Genomic DNA, 20,135 nt, shown 5'->3' with positions numbered 1-20,135 from the left:
TGAGGAAACCAGATTTGCTAGAAAACTCGATTTCTTTTGACAAACTTAAATGACAGACTGACCCGACCCACATTGCTCCTGAAGGCCTGTGATTGTGGAGATTCCCCATTTCGCGGCCCTCGGTCGGGGAGATCGTGAGCTGGTGGTCTTGAGAAGTGAGAACGGATCGGTCTGGAAGGAGCATCGCAATCGTTATGGTGACGAGGTCCTGGAGACCATCCTCAATGGCATGGATGAAGGTCTGTACTCATTCTTACTGTATTGACAAGTTACACTGTAGAAACAATTTCTGTTATAGAATTATAGAACTATAGAACAAGCTTCTTATCTATTATAGATTTTGAAGTAGGTCCTGTTTCAAAATAAAGAAAAACTGTTGAGTCTCTTTACTGGAAAAAACACACTACAGTAATGTGAATCATTATGCCAAAAAATCTGATTAAATTAAATTAATTTAAACAATGTACTATAAATAAATAACAATTATTAAATCCTAATTGAACTATGGCCTAATCCTGGCTTAATCTGTGGCCTGACTGTGAAACCAGGTCTTTATTTTACAGTGTCATCGTTACACGTTACATGTTACATATACTAATTATAGTAATAACAACAACTCATGCATAAATACATGCAACTAACTAAACCAAACCCTCATCCTCACTTTAACCATACAGTTCATACATGTAGTTAATTAATATGACTCCATACGTAAAAATTACCCTGTCACAGGAACACTGAAAATAAAGTTTAACCAATTAAAATTATTTCATTTATATTACAAGAATGAGAATTTGGTGAAAATGTGCACACCCTCAGGCTATCCAAGATAAAGATGAGATGTTTCTTCATCAGATTTGGAGAAATTTAGCAGTATGTCACTTGCTCAGTAATGGATGCTCTGCAGCGAATGGGTGCCGTCAGAATCACAATAATCCACAATTAATCCACTCCAGTCCATCAGTTAACATCTTGTGAAGACAAAAGCCGCACGATTGTAAGAAACAAATTCATTATGACTCTCTCTGACGGCACCCATTCACTGCAGAGGATGCACTGGTGAGCAAGTTATATGCTGCTACATTTCTCTAAATCTGTTCCCATGAACAAACACATCAGTGTTGGGGGTAATTAATTACAAGTAACACGAATTAAGTAATCAGATTACTTTTTTCAATTAACTAGTAAAGTAACGCATTACTTTTTAATTTACAAGAAAATATACAAGTTACTTTTTCAAATAAGTAACACCAGTTACTTTTTTTTCCCCAATTTTTGATTGAAACCTCTCCTGTGTCAGGGTTGAGAGAAATCAGGAGTAAGATGTTACTTTATTTCTAGAATAAATGTGAACATGCATTAATTCATCTCATTCACAAACACAAAAAATCTGATTTAGTTCTCCTCAAAATTAATAAAAACAGTTAAAAGCAATTAAGAATATCTCTCAAAGCTGCAATAATTAAATGTTATTTACTACAGATATACTTTGTATTCAAGCCCATTTTGCATTCGTATTTCACAGCACCAGTTTGCTACTGAACTTCGATGATCTAATTCAACCAAACTAATGAAATAAACTAACATTTCTTCTTTTTTATTGCTAAAGAGTGTTGAACTTTCTTCTTCTGAATTCTACTGTACAAATGTGAATTTACATTTCTTTCAGCCTGAGGCTTTGGGTGTGAAAGGGCTTTTACATTTTCCAAAAATAGATCTTTTTATATTAAAATCAAAAAACCACATCCAGCCCAGATTTAAAAAGTAATGCAATAGTAACATAACACATTACTTTCAATAAAAAGTAACTAAGTAACATAAATAGTTATTTTTTTTATAAGTAATGCAATATTGTAATTAGAGTTGTTCCGATTCCGATACTAGTATCGGAAATATCACCGATACCACAACAAATTCTGGCATTGGCATCAGCGAGTACATGAACCCCTATACCGATCTGATACCATTTTCTTAAACAAGACCTAGTTATGACCGCTAGCTTTGCCTAACCGCTGCACGGTTCTTCTTCGCTGCTCAGAATGCACAGTTGTGCTGTGTTTTTATACAGTCTATGGTTGCCACAAGCAACCCCTGTTTAGAGCAGCGGAGAAGAAATGAAGACGCGTTAGCAGCAATGATCTATATATGACTGGATCGCTCATCGCATTCTAAACTGCCAACAGACAGTGAAGCCGCTTCTATATTATAGATCAGTGGTGAGCAGTATGTCCGCTGTTTAGCAGTATTTCAGGCTGGACCAACCAGACAGTAAAACGGTGACTAGGGATGCCACAAGTACTGGCACTTCACTACCAAATCGGTGCTGAAAATCTAAAAATGTGATGATACCAGCGTCTCTGTAGCACCGGTAGTAAGTTACCGACTCCCGAGTATATTCGGTCCCCGAAGCTGCGTTCAGTCGTGTCCGTGTTAGTCTAAGCGCGGGGCTCCACACTGTAGCCGAATATTGTGTCTGTGAATATTAAACTGCAAAATAATATCTAAATATTACTCCTGCATATTCTACATATCTGTGGGTGACGGGCGCAGATGAGCGGGAGCTCGCTGTTTTGTAATCTCTGTCGTGTGTGAGGACACAAACGCATAAACCGTCACTTCATGAGAATTTACCGTTTCATTTGAGAAACAGTCATATCATAAGCACAGACACTCAAAGATCTTCATGGCAACCCATCAAAATAAATGTTCAGTTTAGCGTGAGTAAATTGACAATATATTAAGCAACTGTTGATATATAATTTTTTTTATATTCCTAAACTTATTTGTTGCTTTCTTTTATACAGTTATATTGTAAAACTAAAATACCTTTTTTAGTTTGCGGTGTTAGATTTTTGGCTGCATTTGAAGTTATTTTTCGCTTAAGAAAATAAATAATATTACTGTCAAATTCATGTCAGATAATAAAAATACTGTAATAAATACAGTAGTTCACCATGTATTTGTTCATGTTTTATTAAGGGATCAATCTGAAGCACACCATAAAATAATTCTAGCAATTTACACAGGGCTAGTAGTATATACAGCTATATATACACACCCAGGTATCGGATCAGTACTCGGTATCGGCCAATACCCTGAGCCCAGGTATCGGAATCGGTATCCGGAAGAGAAAAAGGGTATCAGAACATCTCTAATTGTAATGCATTACTTTAAAAAGTAATTTTTCCCAACACTGCTCATCTACATTTTGGATGGCCTGGGGTGAGCACATTTTCAGCAAATTTTCTTTTTTTTTTTTTTGTCAACTATTCCTTTAACAGGCTTTGCAGTGTCTAATGTAAAGTATTTCCGATGTCTGTGTAGCCGGCCAACTGTGATAATTTGATCTTTTCTCTGTTGGCTGTGCACTTTAGATCTTGAGAGTCAGGAGGAACTTGGGAAGAAGAGGATCAGGCGCATCATCTCGACTGACTTCCCTCTCTACTTTGCGGTGGTGTCCCGTATCCAGCAGGAGAACGATCTGATTGGCCCAGAAGGGGGTTTTCTCGCCAGTAAGCTGGTGCCCATGGTCCAGGCCAGTTTTCCTGAGACTGCCGTCACCAAGCGAGTCCGTCTCGGACTGCAGGTGAGATGGGAGGATGATGAGGAGGAGGAAGAAGTGATGGAAAATGGAGGAAGCTTATCTCCTGCATATTACCATAATGTATCTGACAGCTTTTAGATTTTTTTTGTCATTGTTTTCCTGTTTGGTCATGAGACACCGAACATGATGAAACATCTCATCTTTCATCACTCAAAATGAATTCTTTTTGGGATCAACTATTTTAACATTGTTCCATTGGAATGAGAATGAATGGGATTTTGTAAGTTGCTTAGAACTGTGTGGGTGAAGTTGATGATGGTAAAAATGAATGATGAAGTCTGGTGTAGTATGGCATGGTATCTTTCTACTTCCTGCTTAGATAAAACATAGCTTATTTCTTCCTTTGCAGTGAATAAAACATAGCAAAAGTTGAGGATGGATGGAAGTTTGTTTGAATGTATCAGGGTAATGGCAGGTTTTGATTGATGGAATTGTACGTTGAAGAGAATCAAAGACACGAAAGGATGTTGAAGCTCATTAGAATTTTCTGTACTGTTACAAATATCTAAAGCACCTTATAAAAGGAAACTTTCATTAGATAAAACATCTTACTGAGTTACTGTAAAAAAATCTTTAGAATTTTTTTCTTTACTTTATTAGATAACAATTTTTTGTATGTTTTATATTTTAAATGTCAAAACCTAGAACTTGATTGTTCAGGACTCACACATGTGTTTATTTCTGTTTTCTTGCTCATACCAAAGCTGTTTTTTTTTTTTACTTGTTTTTAACCCATCGTTTGTTTAATCATTTATGTCATCTGTTATATAATTTTTCTTCTGTTTTGCTTCATTTTTACTTTTTCTTCTTTAAGAAACGTGGTCTAATATTCTAATCATCTACATGTATTGACAAACTTGGACTTAAACAGATTTATAAATATACATTTTATTTATAATTCTTTAAAATCACTTTGAATACTTTGAATTTGATGTCGTTAAACATTTAGGGATCAGTAATATAGCACACCTGACTCATGATTTCAAATGGTAATTCATTGTAAACAAATAAGAATATGATTATATTGAATTACGCAATCAGAGATCTTTAAAAGCTTTACAGCGATACAGGGTCATTTTGTTGTGTCTGTGTCTTTAGTTTCTACTACAAGTGAATTCATTTTGCACCAGCTTTGGTTCAATAATGTTTGTAACTGTTTTTCCATTAATAAATAAGACTGATTGATGAGCTAAATTTGGTGTCTTGAATTACATTGTGCAATAATTGCAATGACAATGCAAGTATATTGATAGCTTTTCTGTCTACTCTTTTCCCTGATTTCTCTCGTGAAAATCTGAACGAAATCCCATCGTCATACATTCATACGTGAATACACTTTTGCTCACACTACCGAATCTATTTATTCTGACTCTCATCCCCTCTTCTTCTCTTTCACCACCCCTGTCTTTTACTTTGCGTTCTACCCTTTTGTTACGCTCTCTTCTCTCGCTCCATCCTGGGCACTCAGGCCCAGCCAGTCCCTGATGAGCTGGTGGCCAAACTTCTGGGGAACCAAGCCACTTTCGGCCCTGTGGTGACAGTAGAGCCTCGTCGGCGCAAGTTTCACCGTCCCATCGGCCTGAGGATCCCTCTGCCTCCCTCCTGGAGGGAGAGTCCGCGGGACGCAGGCGAGGGCGACACCACCAGCCTCCGCCTGCTCTGCAGCGTCATCGGTAAAAATCTGCCAAACACTTCTACATTGCAAAGTCTTGTTTCTGCATCATTATTACAGAGATCTAATCATCCTGAATACATTTGATAAATCCTTGATAAATTTGCTTGAAGCATGTTTAGCTTTCTTATCTCATTTGATAATATTTCTGTCACGGTTCGCTTAAGCTAGTTAATCGCACAACAAAGAGCAGTTCAATCCACAATATTTTAATAAATCCAACAGAGCAGAGCAAAAGCAATTCCATGTAAACTAATAACGGACAGAACAAGGAGAGCTTATACAGATACTAAACGAGGGAACTAATGAGATGATTACCAAACACAGATGAACTGAATGAACTAATCAACAAGAGAAACAGAAACTAGAGGTGTTTCTCAATGTCAAGGAAGGATCCTCGGAAGCCAGTATTTCGAGGATGCTACGTCATCGACATCCGTCGAAGGACTGTTCCAATGTCGAGGATCCTCGGAATTTCAACCAAGAACTGAGTCCTTCGTTCGAAGAATATCCCATGCACAGCAAAGGATGCATATGTGTATCCTTCGCGCTCTCAAATCACCCACAATCCTATGCGCGCAGCTTTGCTATCTAACTTTAGTTTAAAAATTAAAAAATGTCGAACATTAACGTAGTCGGAGCATTAACGGTTTTTATTTACGTTACCAAACATTTGTTATAACTGTAGTAAATATAAGTAAAGTTTGACGTTTAAATGCCAGTACAAGTTATTGATATTGTAAATTATACAAATACAAATGGTTAACTGAACCGGACCGGTCATTTAACAATTGGTTGCGTCAACGGCATTTATTTTATAAATAACTAGTTAAGTTGTCCAAACTAATTTAATGATACCATTCACAGCGTTATTCAAACGGACCTTTTCACTGACGTAATGACGCAATTACGTGCACTTGCTAGCCTGTTCCATTCACGTGTTCTCCGAATGCTAAAGAGGAGTCTCACCTAGCCTCTGAAGGAAGTGACTTGGAAGGATCAGTCCTACCAAGGAAGCATCCTTGACATTGAGAAACGCCTTAGGGCTGCATCCAAAAACTGAAAAATGATGCCTTCAGAGGAAGCGTTCCAAGGTAGGAATGCATCAAGTCATGTCTGAATTCAATGTTAGCTTCACTTCCTGTATCCTGAGATGCCTTCATCTGGCCGGTTTTTGAAGGCAGCATAGATGTATTCTTTGCTGCCTTTGATATCCCACAATCCTGTGCGCTCCATTCTGTGACAGTTAAGCCAAAAAATAAATATGGCGTCTGAAAGTTGCGGTCAGTGGTCAGTTTGTGTGTAAATGTACATTTTTGATCAACTTTTTCCACTTTTGATGTCATTTCTAACCGAGAAATTAATATTGCAGTAATTAAATATCTAATTAGTTATTACCAAAGCTCTCTATACTGTATTTTGCTGTAGATCATTAAACCATTACTCTGCCTCAGAAGCCTGTCCGAAATCTGTTTCATGAGGTGCTTTCGTGCAAAAACGCTGCCTGCAAAGTCACTGCCTGATATTGCAGCGATGTTTTCGGATGCAGCCTTGATCAAACTTAAATTGGGCATAAAGACAAAAACTAAACGAAAACACAAAAAAAAGAACTGTGACAATTTTTTTTTTCTCCTGTCAGATTCATGCAATTGCAAATAAATGTTGTTGTTAACTAAAACAATTGGAATAATGCTGAAAAAACTTGAAATGAGAACTACAAAAATTGACCGAATGTTAAAGTACAACAACAAATTACTAAGCACATAACAAAACTACATAAAAATGAAAAGCTAAAATAAAGAAATGCTATAATAGTATATAAATAATACTGCAAATGCATGACAATTTTGCTTCTCCATTATCTAATTGTAAGGGTGTTTAGAGGTTTTTACTGGAAAAGACAAAAATACTGATGGGGCAAATTTCTATATATATCCATGTTTAATGTGCACAACTAAGGAAGCCATTCATAACTGGACTAGTAAATAGTGAGGTGGTGGTGTATAAAACAATCATTTTTAGAGATGAATGACAGCTTGTTGAAGAGAGTGTGCTGCTACTTTGATAAGCAGTCAGGCATTTTTGCCTGCGGCTTTTGATGCGAAGATACTAAGATTTTTGTCCAGAAGATATTAAAAATAGCAAGAAATCTACTGACCTTTAAAGAGATAGCAGAGCCTAAAAACGAGAAAGATATAGAAATGTTAAAAATGTTGAAAAAAAAAAAAGCAAAATATTTTTGGGTGGCACAGAAGTTGCACTGCTCAACAAAGATGCAGGAGTGAATCTATGCAAGGATTAGGTTTGTAAGCAATACATGTTGATTAAGACATGTCTACTGCATATTTATTTTGATCTGCACTTCTGGACATGTCATAGGTGGCACAGCTCCTGCCCAGTGGGAAGATATAACTGGTACCACCAAACTTCTGTATGCCAATGACTGTGCCAATTTCACCACTAATGTCTCTGCCCGGTAAGCACCATACCTCCACATCACGTTAGGTTATTTCAGAAGATGAAATATGAGTTTCGTCTTCACAACAGTGTTTTATTATTCAACTTTGTATATATCATATTCAAAATCTGACTCAAAGTCTGTTTTGCTCTCCCACAGTTTCTGGCTGGCAGACTGTCCTCGGACCGCAGAGGCCGTGACCTTTGCTAACCTCCTGTACCGCGAGCTGACAGCCGTGCCATACATGGCCAAATTTGTAGTTTTTGCAAAGATGAATGAAGCCCGAGAGGGCCGACTCCGCTGTTACTGCATGACTGATGACAAAATGGACAAAACCCTGGAGCAGCACGAGAACTTTACTGAAGTGGCTCGCAGCAGAGACATAGAGGTCATATGATATAGTGTGCTACATACTTCATATAGACAGTACATAACAATGCATCAGTTGTGCCATTATTTCTACAATAAAGTATAATTTACATTTATACTTAAAAAAAAAAAATAACAGGGAAAGAAATGCTGTCAAAGTCAGTATGAACTACAAATCGACTATTCATAATCCACCACAAACTTGCATTTGACTACTTCTGGAATAAAACACCCAATTTTCACAATACAATCCAACTCAAAGAAATATTAAACTATTATAAAATATTCTTAAATATGTGACATTACAGAAGTTAATGTGTTGCTGATGATGTTTCATGTTGACTTTGCTATATATCATCTATATATTATCATGTGATTGATGAATGTTTAATTTAAGATGCATCTGCTGTAAGCCTAAATCCCCTGGCTGCCGTTTGTTCTGTAGGTCATGGAGGGAATGCCGCTGTATTTGGAGTGTTCAGGAAACTTGGTTCCCATTAGGAAGGCGGCCCAGCAGCCCCGCTGTTTTAACTTCCAAGCCTTCAAAGACAACAGACTGCCTGTGTCTGTCAAAGTAAAGTCCTCACTGCCCGTTTTTACAGTACCTTTACATGTTTACCTTGTCATTTCCTCCAAATTAGATTCTTTCAGCCATTGTGAACTAGGTCATAAAATATAGGTTTAGATCATTTGTACTGGTTATTGTGTGAGTGTTTCAATGGTTAAAAGAATGGGTCAAATTAGCTGAAAATGTCCTAACTCTCCAGACAGCCAAGATGTGGATGTGTTTGTTTCTTCATCAGATTTGGAGAAATGTAGCATTGCATCAGTGTCTCATCAATGGATGCTCTGTGGTGAATGGGTGCCGTCAGAATAAGAGTCCAAACAGCCGATTAAAACAACAATAATCCACACCATTCCAGTCCATCAGTTAATGTCTTGAAAAGACAAAAGCTGTGTGCTTGTAAGAAGCAAATCTATAAAAGCATTTTTAACATCAAACATCAATTCTGGCCAATATAGCAATATAGCAAAACAGCAGTCCACAATCTAAAATAAAGCTTCCTCCAGTGTCCTCTCACGAAAGCAATATTATGGATCGAGGACTTGTTTTTTTTAGCAGGAAGATTGAAGTTAAAATGTCTTAATGATGGATACATTTCTTGTAGCTTTAAGATGTTTGTGGATTACTTGTGGATTATTGTGATCCTTATCAGACTCTCATTCTGACGGCACAATGTACAAATGTTTAAAAGGAATACAAATTAGTTCACTCAACATTGACAGGCAGTGCCGTAAAGGGGGAGGGGCCATGAGAGCACCCACCCTAAAAACTAAATATGACAAAAACGCACAAAATGTAATATTATGACTTGAAACAGGAACCCATGCTTGGCTAAAAAAAAAAAAAAAAAAGAAGAAGGCACTGCATGACAGTTTTCTTCGCCATTTAATATTTATGAGCATCAGTGTATCGTCACATGTTATTGGTATATCCACCCGTTTCTTATTTCCCCAGGTGAGGGACAGCAGCAAAGATCCCTCTGGCTTTTTGTCTTTCCTGCGCAAATCAACCAAATATGAAGATAATCAGCATGTGTTGTGCAACCTCAACGTTACCATGCCGCCATGCATTAAGGTAATACGGCAAAATGTTGATAATCACGGTTCTCACATCTCCTACACAAACAGATGCTAACATAAAGAGTTAAATCCTCAAGCGATCTCTTACAGTGTGTTTATTTCTTTATAACAGATTATAGGAAGTGATGAGCGAAGGAGAACGCTGACTCCTTTGGCTCTGAGGGAAAGATACAGTGCTCTAAATGAACCAGCCATGGGTAAGATTACTCCCACACTGACATCTGCATGTTAAGCCCCCAAATCTCATTCAACCTTTGCCTGACCCTGCTTTGAATAAGATGTGAGCTGCAGCATCAGATTGCTGAATTCTTGAGCCAATGATGGTCTGGTTTCTGCAGCATCACTGAGCGCCATGGAAAGGACGGAGTTAAAGATGGCTTTAATAGCTGAACAGCTAGGCCTGAGCTGGGCTGGTGAGTGTGTGGGTTTGGATGCACCAAGCATAATGCTTAACTGCTCATGTCTTGTCAAGGCATATCTGGATGTTATTTCTCTGCCACATACATGTACAGAATATAAAATGTTTTGACAAGTCATTTTCTTTAAGGTCCAAATTTACCAAAGCTCAAGAACATTTCACATTGTCTAGCATGTGCAGATGAGATTAAATTTTGACCATTGGCTTAATTCTTTGGCTTTACAAAAGAGCATTTTGCACAAGCTAAACGTTTTCATGCTAGGGACTTCATATGGGGGCCCATTCATGCAATGTAATAATGAGTTGATGAATTAATTGACAACTCAATAATCAATTGAAAACAGTTATTGATTTTAATTATTGAATTGAAGCAGATTAATTGATTATTTAAAGATTTGCTGAATTCAATGTCATTATTAATTGAAAACTTATACACGAGAATATACGGATTTAAACAGATATAGTCAGTTTAGTTGTCCAAAATGTGGCAATTATATGAGAATTTGAAGGAGACATGTCAGATCCTGTCATAAACTTTCATATCATATATGCAAATAAATGCACATGAATCTTATTTCACTGCAATTCCATTGCCTGCTGGTTTTTTGTCAATACTCCCAATCCTGTCTACACACAATTTACACATGGAAATGTAAACAGCTGTTTTTAACTTTCATATTTTTTCAATTTTTTATACAATTTATATTTGTTTGATTATTGACTCAATTTATTAGTAACACAGTATTTTTATCGAGTGGCACAAAATCAGCACTTATACTTTGGTAAATATGATTTAGTCTGAAATGAGTCTCATAATTCTGAAGAAACATTCACTCTTGCTGGGGCATAATGTATCATATCTAATTCATGTGCAGAGTTGGGACGTGAACTGCAGTTTAATGTAGATGAAATAAATAAGATCCGTGTGGAGAATCCCAACTCCCTTTTAGAGCAGAGCTCGACACTGCTCAACCTGTGGGCCGCTCGAGAGGGGAAGAGAGCCAAAAGTGAGTGCCATAGTGTCCATTCACTTTGATCCTATGAATACCTAAACTATTTGCGAGCAAATTTAACATTATTAATCTGTCTCAAGTGACGTTAACTGTATGAACGTGCCGCCATATTTGTTGCAATAAGTATCAGCATGCCTTCAACTTGCAATGCTGCAGGATCCAACAAAGGTTCTGAAACCTTTGAATTGCTGTGCTTCAGGCCTTTCCCTTATCATGCAGTCTTTTCCCTCTCACCACCCCTCTACCCCCCCCCCCCCCCATTTCTGAACCCTTTTCAAATCAGAGGTAGAAATAACCATTTATGGATATGAAAATATGATATACATTCAATATACTCGGGATGTTCATCTATCTAAAAATAATTTTATCAGTGATTTGTATATGAATGTATAGTTGGAAAACCCCAGAAAAAAGCTTGGTTGCACAGTCACCATGGAGAACAATCTGCTTTTGTGATCTGTGTTTTCTTGAGGAAGAACTGTGGCTAAGATCTGAGCAGGACAATGGTCTGTCAGTTCTCTATCAGTCAAGTAATTGTCACATAGACCACTCTATGAGAATTGTGTCTTTGCACGGCCGCACTTGAAGACCTTTACGCATGCCTTTAGGCACTTCTGTATGAAGCTGGCCAGCAGCCCAATTCTCATTCAGAATGTCGCTCTTCAAGACTGTCTCTTCAAGTTCATTTCAGGAAATTGTGATGTTTGTGAACTACTTCCATTTCGGTCCATTACAGTCGCAGCTAGCCAACAAGTTATTGGGAAGTTGCATGAAACAAAAATAGTTTTGAGTGCCTCAGCCACTTCAGCACTGTGCTCTATCTAGAACAAAATATGAGTGCCACTGCACAACCGCAGAACACAGCCTTGCCCAAATGCATGTGCCAATCATATTGAGAGGAAGGACTTATTGCTTCGGACACGAGCAGTGGGCCACTGTACCTGGAATTTCCTTAAAAGGGCTGCATCCGAAATCGCATACTTCCTTACTATATAGTAGGCAAAAAAGTAAGTAAGTCCAGATTACATTCATGCTATATAGAACTAACTAATTTTGCGGTCGCGAAAGTAATTACTTATTCAGAACAGTTACCCACTCAAGAGAGAATGCAATTTCGGAAGAAGTCTTTGTACTTCTCCGTAATCAAACACACTTGATCCAGGTCATCATATCATTAGTGGAGACTTCAAAACCTGAAATGGGTCAGACGAATGAGACATTCATCATTTGCAATGTTGGGGGATTCTAGAAACAAGTTTTGGAGCCATTTGATGTACCCAGACAATTATTGCTTCAAAACTGGTGCAATTCCAATTGAGTTTTGAGCCTCTGAACTGCCCCAATCAAATCCTTACCTCTCTGCTTTGATGTTGGCTATAGAGGACTAGGCTCAGTCAGATGAATGTAATGCACAGCCACCTCAATCATGGCATATTCTTCCCTAGTCTTCCTGAAGATGATGTCAATGGATTAGAGGAGGGTGGTTTCTCTTCTTCACATCTGGAGACTTGTTTATTCCCGTCTGTCGCCAAACTGCTGAGCACCTAGAAGCTGAATGGCCGGCAACTATGCCATTTCAAGTTTGTGTTTTTTAAAGCATTCTTGGTAAAGGAGAGAGCAGAAAACAGGGGAAGGGAAGGTGAAGCAATCTCTGGACGCCTGTCTGGCCCCCTTGACCAAATTTGGGGTTGAATTTGGCACCTCAGCTATCCACGAACAGCCAATTATGTAAGTCCAGCTCCTGTACAGGTTCTATAAAGCCAAGGCATACCTGTTCAGAGCACAGAACTTAATCAGTGTCTCTGCAGCTTGCTACTGTATGTTGCAGAGCTCTGGGTTGAGGTGAGCACAGCCATTGAGGAAGGGAAGCTATTTAAAGACTTATGGACTGAGAAACACACAGCATTGGATCTTGTCATGGAGACAACACAAAGCGCCAACCAAGCTGTGGGTCATGCCATGGGATTAAATGTTGCACCTCAAAGGCACTAAGTACAGTAGTTAAAATCCAGTGACATGCAGCAAATTACACCGACACAGATGCAATTCAAAGCTGCAACAAAGACTACATGATGCTTTTAAACAACAGGCAAACAATTGATGAACATTCAGTTAAATAACAGCTTGTTTAATGAGAATACGTGAGCACACAGCCAGACCCACTTGAGCGGCATAGATGCTAAGATGCTTTGTTACAGAATGGAGTTCAATGAGCCAAGTGGAATGGATTTGAGGAAGCAGCAGGATGGAAGTCAAAGCTAAAAGCTAAATTAGTATAGGGCTTTCAGTTGTCACCTGCTCTGGGCCAGGAATCCATCTCACCATTCTCCAGCACCTCAGAGATTAATGGGTGTAAACAGCCGCCTAAGATTAAGAGACATGGGGAGCCATTGGTATGCCCTGCACTGATTTAATAGGAGTGAGGCCAGTGATAGCTTGCCCTGGCTCCTCCCTTCCAAAGTTCATTGAGGTAATATAGGCCCTGTCCCATCGCCCTGTTTTAGTTTGTCAAAATAAAACTTCCCAAAACATGAATATTGTCAAACTGGTGTGCATCCTACCTCTGGGTTCTTAATGTGGAGAGCCTGCTTAAAAAATGGCCAACTTTCAATGATGCAAATGTCTGGGGCTCCCCAATCTTCTTTGGTGAAAACGAGAACCTCATTGGTCCCATGATAGTCTGCTCAAGACATCCTATGTATGACTGACTTGTGGGATATTTTTGAATTCTCTACCATTGCTTTCCCCCTGATGGTGATAAATATGGTGGCTGTAAAGAAAAGTTCACGTGACTGAGACAGATTTATATACAGAATCTACTTATTTTGAATAACAAAACAAATTTAACAATTAATCCTAATGTCGTTTTGAGATTATTGTTATTTGGATGTCTTTGCTAATAGTTTCTTGAAATCCTTTGGTTTTGTCAGTGGTGTGTCTCTGTCCTCATCCTTTATGTCCAACTACCCTGTCTTCCCCTTCTCCATTTCTCCACCATCTGTGTGTCTCTCACCGCTGTAGTGGACAGCCTGTACATGGCCCTCAAGAGCATTGACCGAATGGACATTGTGAACATGTTGGAGGGCCAGGGACCACCCACAGGTCAGCAGGGGGGCTGGGAGCAAGATACTTCCAGGTCTAGGCATCAAGAGAGAGACCATCTATCCCCTGGCATCACAAATGGTAAGTGAGAGACACCACTTTGTGGCATTCTACACTTTTCTCACTTGTCCCACATAATCCTTCTTTCCAAAATCTGGCTGTTCCTCTCATCCAGCTGATATCTGCTGCTGTATCTTCTGCTCTGACCCTTTCCCCCCCTATATTTTGGCCATTAACCTAACATTTGCTCTTTCAGTTCTGCTGTCACCAGGACCAGAACTGAAGACACCCCTCCAGAACTATGCTATGTTGCTATTCTTTGTAGACTGTCCAAATGTTTTGACTATTTTGCAGGGAAATGTTTTAAAATGCCTCAAAGGTCCTCGTACCCATTGAAATTGGGAAATATTTGAGATTAAGGAAATGTGCTTGTGTGTTTGAATGAACAAACCACTCTTGACAGATTCTAAGTTACTCATTCAGATAAATGTATGTTACTGAGTATAATACAAATTAAGCTCTGACTATATCTGTGGCTTGCAGTTTACCATTACTGTCTGTCCAATTTTAAGTCCAAATTTAAGTGGCATGACTACTTTTGCTTGATATACACGCAAAAAGTCCAGGAAGAGACATGATCTAATCATACAGATATAATTTTTTCACTTACAATCAGGCACAGAAGCCTCTGGTTTACCTGAATATGAATTCCATGTTTACAACATATTGTAGCTAGAGATTGGTGTCTTCCCCTGGAAGACGGTCTCTGCTGTAACTAGCCATAATACACTGTTTAAATTTAAAAATGCCTATTAGAATTATTTTGGTTATCATATCATGAAAAGTCATCCCACCTCACTATGACAATTCGGACAACTTAAATAACTTAAATAACATTTTCAACAGCATGCAACAGATCTTGTCAATACAGCTTAAGTTGCACTTAACCCCAGTAACACACAGTAGTCTGTCACATTTCTGTGCATTGTCTACCTGATGTGTGATGAAATTTGGTTCCTTTTTACCATTGACAAAGGTAACCTTATTAAGATATCAGTTGATTTAGTAGCATGCTTCCTGTGCTTTTGTGGTAACATTTACCACACATTGTTCTTGTGCAGAGAGATGCACTTTTTATGCTTGAAAGCCTTAGGCTAATGTGAAATACAGGTATATTACAGTAGTTCTTCAGATGCAAAGGGTAAAGACAGTGCAAAATATACATTAATATCACCCTGAAGGGACATTAAAAGGGTCATGACATAACTTTTTATAGTATTACCAGAGGTTCATTTATAATGTATAATACAGTAGTCATATTTTAGTAATACATTTAAAGGTGCTGTTATTGTGCTTCTTTTCTTTCAAGATTTTACTGTAAACCCCCAATGTCATGACTGGGTAACAATCGGAAATAAGTATCAATACCCCTACAATAGATAATTAATCCGTAAATATCCAAGGCATTCACTGAAAGATGAAATTATGTGAAGCATACAAATCTGAAACTGTATGGAAAGCCAAACCTGACAAAATTATAAATAAATAAATAAATAAATAAATAAATAAAATAAAAAAAAGTAATATATAAATCTACATACAAAAAAGTAAGAAAAGAAAAGAGTAAACAAGATAATTTTGCATTTGTAATTTAAAAATTCTGAGCTGTTTTTCTGCTCTCTGGCGAATTCTTGCATCATAAACAACATGATGCAGATGTACATATGATGTAAGTAGAATATTAATTTCTTCAAACAGAGTATAGACAGTTTTATTGATTATAAGAGGATTATTTTAAGAGTGCTTAAACTCAAGCTAGACTGAAGTCAGTCATATACTGTTATAAAATGTTCTTTTCTCGCTTTCTCTGTATAATTTATTCGCTGTGTGAATAACTTTTGAAGGTATAGGTTAAAACTTTTTTTTAAAAATCATTACTTCCGTGATTAGGCATCTCTGAATGGTGAAAACAACATCTCCTATCGCTCCACCCTCCTTTACAGCATCATCAAGCTTCTCCTTTATTGTTGATTTGAAAATCATTTACCATTAATAAAATACTTACAGACAAGCAGAATATGCCAGAATATGAACCCAATATGCTACCGCATAAGGTTTTGTCCATATTGCCCATTTAAGTCATTCGTCCTACTATCAACAGGCACATCATGTAGGTTAAACTTGTTTTTCATATGGGCTCAATGGAAGGTGTTGCTATTCCTGATGTATTTTTAAAGACGTATTTTTTGTTATTTTTTAAAAATGTATTTGTATATTTAATTATGTATTTATTTATAATTTTGTCAGGTTTGGCATTCCATATAACTGCTACAAATCCATGACATTCAGGTTTCTCAAGATATACTTTTAACAGTTAAACTGTTAAACAGCACATACAAAATTCACCAGTCATGGCATGAGATGTGTTTGCAGTGGTAAAAGATATCAATCTATAGCATAAAAATAAAAATCAAAAATCCTGCCTGAAGCACCTTTGATATAACTAAAATACTGGCGTCTGTCTCACTTTTTCCTTTAGTACAGTACTATGGCAAACCATTGAGGTTATGATGTAAACAAATATGCAGGAAACAGTCATGCATTTTATCCATTCATTTGATGTCATAAAGTTGTGAAAGCAGAAAACAAGTTGTTTTTGCAGCTTTGTTTCAATTCACACTCTTCATTGGGGTATGAGTTTCAACAGGTCAGGAAAATCTTTACTCAACGTCATGATCTATTTAAGTGATATTAGACAGTAGTCTGATGATATCCGATAGGATTTAGTTCTTGTTCAAGGGTACAGTACGTTAAGATATTAATTGTAATGGGGCAGCTTTAGGCAAAGCTTAAGCAAAGCTTTAAAAAAAAAAGTCACAGTCTGTAGCAAAAGTACAATGCACAATAATGACTAATAACAGGCTGCATTTCATTAGACACTGGCTCGCACTTGTTTATGAATAGATTAGAGAGAGAGCTTTACTTTACTGGGTGTCTCACTATATACTGGATATGCCCCTTCTGTGAATTTCTCAGAAATGCCTGTTTCATTACGCCAGTCCCTTTTACTGGCAAATACAATGCTTGTGTCTAGTCACCCCTTAACTCTAAGTAATGGGGTTATCATCATTGTATTTATTAAATTAAAAAAGAGTACCTCTTCCTCGCTTCATTCTTCATTCAAAAAGCCTTGTTGAGTATGTATTGTGTAGACACCACAGCCCTGCACAGGCATCCCATATTGCAACCCCTAAAACAGAGCCCACGGAGTCATCCCCTTGTTGAATGTGCTCAATAAACGAGTTAGTGCCTTAACTGAAAGCTAAGATTAGTGCTAGATTTCTCGTCTGAAATATGGTAGAGGGATCACTTCCACTATACTGTGCAAATGTTGATGACTTCCCTGGATTCGGCTTTGGCCAGTATACATTAATCATACTCAGTTTCCATTCCCTGTAAAAAACAAAAACAAAAAACAAAGATGATTGCTTCCAGAGAGCAGGTCCACACCTTGTGCATGTGAGAGAGAGACCTGACCCTAGCCTGAGACTTTGTGCATGCTGGCAATTTGTTTATGCACAGCACCGTGGTGGCATCTAGTGGTGGAGCTGCAAGTGAGTTTGTGCACTGCATTGTGCATGTGCAAATGGTCTGTGTTAGGACAGCTACTGAGTGACTCACCATTTCGAAGGAAGCAGTAGCTCTCCACATGTTCTCCCACTTTGTAGATTCTTTTGTTATGCAGTGTTATTTGGAGGATAAAACTGTGAAAGGTATGTGGAACTGTGAGAATGTGAAGTGCTTGAGAGAATTCATAGGAGCGCCATTTGTGCTGCTTATTTGACTATTGCCCTGCAGAGGGAAACCATAAAGATACCCTCTTCTTTTTCCTCTCTTCTTTAGTAGGGAGAGTTGCTGGTTAGTCCCTCAGGTAAACAAGTCTTTGGAGAGAACTGTGCCGAAAATCCCAGCTGGTATCACTGGTGCATCCAGGTTTGATTATTCCTTTTTCTGACTGGGGAGATTTAGCCATTACCTTCTCTCCTTCTCTTCTGTATGACCATTAGGCTCTGGACATTTCCATGGCTCAGTGCATCTCTAAAGTGAAGAGATCTTTGACAACACCCAGTCTTTTCTGGAATGACAGATACCTTGTCCCAGATAACTGGTAATTGGTGAGCACTAAAGTGGAGTTCAAGTCCCTGAAAAACAGTAAATGCATTGGAAGCCCATTTAGCTATGCTTCACTTCAAACTGTCTGCTTTTGATGGGAATGTAAAGCTTGTGGCGCCTGTACACTTGATGTGAGCTGTTCAATAAAGTCCCTGTAGAAGACATGTGGAGAATCCCTTTTACCCTAAGCACTGATCTCCCTTGGATGAGCAATTGCTTGTGAAAGGTTTGTTTTTGCACGTGACTGCAAAACCAATTTTGGGAGCACTTTCTTACCTGCTGTTTTTCAGTCTGCAATCTCTTCCTTTTGTAGTGAGACTTTGCAGTTTCTGCTGTGATGGCAGCACTTACACAAATCCTGTAGATCAACACTAAAAAAAGTGGGGAAGTGGTACCTCACTCGCCTCCTCGATGGCTCCTGCTGCAGGTAGTTTTTTTGTTTCGGTCGAGCAAAGGAAAGAGAGATAAATTGCTGAGCATATGCTGAGCAGAAAAGGAAGACTAGGGACATAATGTACTTGTCAAGCTTGGCAAGAGGTGGATGCTTTTCATTATGTACCACACACAGTGCTTACAAAAACCAAGACACTATCACTATGTAGGCATGTTTAATTATTTAACCATTTTGAAACAACAGAAGCTGACCCTAAGTGCTGTACAAATGGAGAAATATCAGTACAAGGACAACCATCATATTTAATACCTTGAAAGTAGCGTTTTCAATAATTTACTTAAAAATGGCTATTTGGTGGAGGTGACCTCACATAGTAAGGAAGACTATTGTAGACTACTATAGAAAAGGCTTGGTCACCATTAGGTTTAAAGTGACAGTGGAGTACAGTCAACAGTAATTAATCAGATAACCTGAGTTATGGGTAGAGTATAGGTGAAGACGGTCAATCATATTTTGGAGTGCTAAACCTGACAGTGACTTATTTTTAAAATCAACTTTCCTTAACCGAATAAAAGCCTGGCTTCAGCATTTTGGAGCAGCTGTGAATGTGGTAATTTAGTTTGTGGGAGACCAGCCATGCAATGAATGAACAAGGACAGGAGTGCGATATGGCACTATATCAACATGGCTACAGAGATCCAGTGATGAGTAGTAAATCACCATATCAGAAGAGTCTGAGCCTGAGAACAGGCAGTGAATTTCGAAGAATCAGCTTGATGTACCAGTCATTACGAGTTACGGTCAATGGTCATTTGTTTACTCTAAAATCCAGTTGTTGAAAAGTTGTGTGGTCCATAATTATAATTAGTCCACAATATCCAGCCTATATCATTTTATCAGAAAAGCCAAACAGGATGATGCATGGAGATAGGAGACAAGATAGAAGGCCTGCAAGTTTCTAGCACTCCTAAAGGCTTTGATTAGCTGGATAAAGCGTGTTTGATTAGGGTTGGAGATAAACACATCCTATTGGTTATCTACAAGTATTAAGCAGATAGTCTCAAAATAAGTGAACATATAAGTAGACTCTCACCAAAAATCGATTGGCTGATGTTCTGTCCATATAAACATCTCTCGTCCACTTGATGAAGTTGAACGCACTTCAGAATGGTAGTGTGGATTTCCCCGAGAGAAAGTGCTTAAGGAAGTTTGTGAGTGTTTGTCTAAGAGCGTCTTTTCTAAGACACCTTAGTTCGATTTAAACAAACTCTGGTGTGATTGCTCTGTT

General features: G+C 38.1%; 1 protein-coding gene across 3 annotated transcripts in view; it reads left to right on the top strand.

Annotated features, from left to right (window-relative positions):
- Positions 1 to 20,135, top strand: part of LOC127990615 (ankyrin-1) — a 135,580-nt gene that overhangs the window by 87,025 nt on the left and 28,420 nt on the right. For all 3 annotated transcript variants that reach the window (XM_052591509.1, XM_052591513.1, XM_052591514.1), the window contains 11 exons: positions 85 to 239; positions 3,375 to 3,586; positions 5,073 to 5,277; positions 7,656 to 7,752; positions 7,894 to 8,122; positions 8,549 to 8,677; positions 9,623 to 9,742; positions 9,860 to 9,944; positions 10,086 to 10,160; positions 11,041 to 11,172; positions 14,200 to 14,361. In XM_052591509.1, the coding sequence (XP_052447469.1) occupies positions 85 to 239; positions 3,375 to 3,586; positions 5,073 to 5,277; positions 7,656 to 7,752; positions 7,894 to 8,122; positions 8,549 to 8,677; positions 9,623 to 9,742; positions 9,860 to 9,944; positions 10,086 to 10,160; positions 11,041 to 11,172; positions 14,200 to 14,361 (1,601 nt within the window). The remainder of the gene's footprint in view (positions 1 to 84; positions 240 to 3,374; positions 3,587 to 5,072; positions 5,278 to 7,655; positions 7,753 to 7,893; positions 8,123 to 8,548; positions 8,678 to 9,622; positions 9,743 to 9,859; positions 9,945 to 10,085; positions 10,161 to 11,040; positions 11,173 to 14,199; positions 14,362 to 20,135) is intronic.

This window comes from Carassius gibelio, chromosome A5 (assembly GCF_023724105.1).
Source record: "Carassius gibelio isolate Cgi1373 ecotype wild population from Czech Republic chromosome A5, carGib1.2-hapl.c, whole genome shotgun sequence".
Classification (NCBI taxonomy): Eukaryota; Metazoa; Chordata; class Actinopteri; order Cypriniformes; family Cyprinidae; genus Carassius; species Carassius gibelio.
This window is presented reverse-complemented; position numbering and strand designations above follow the sequence as displayed.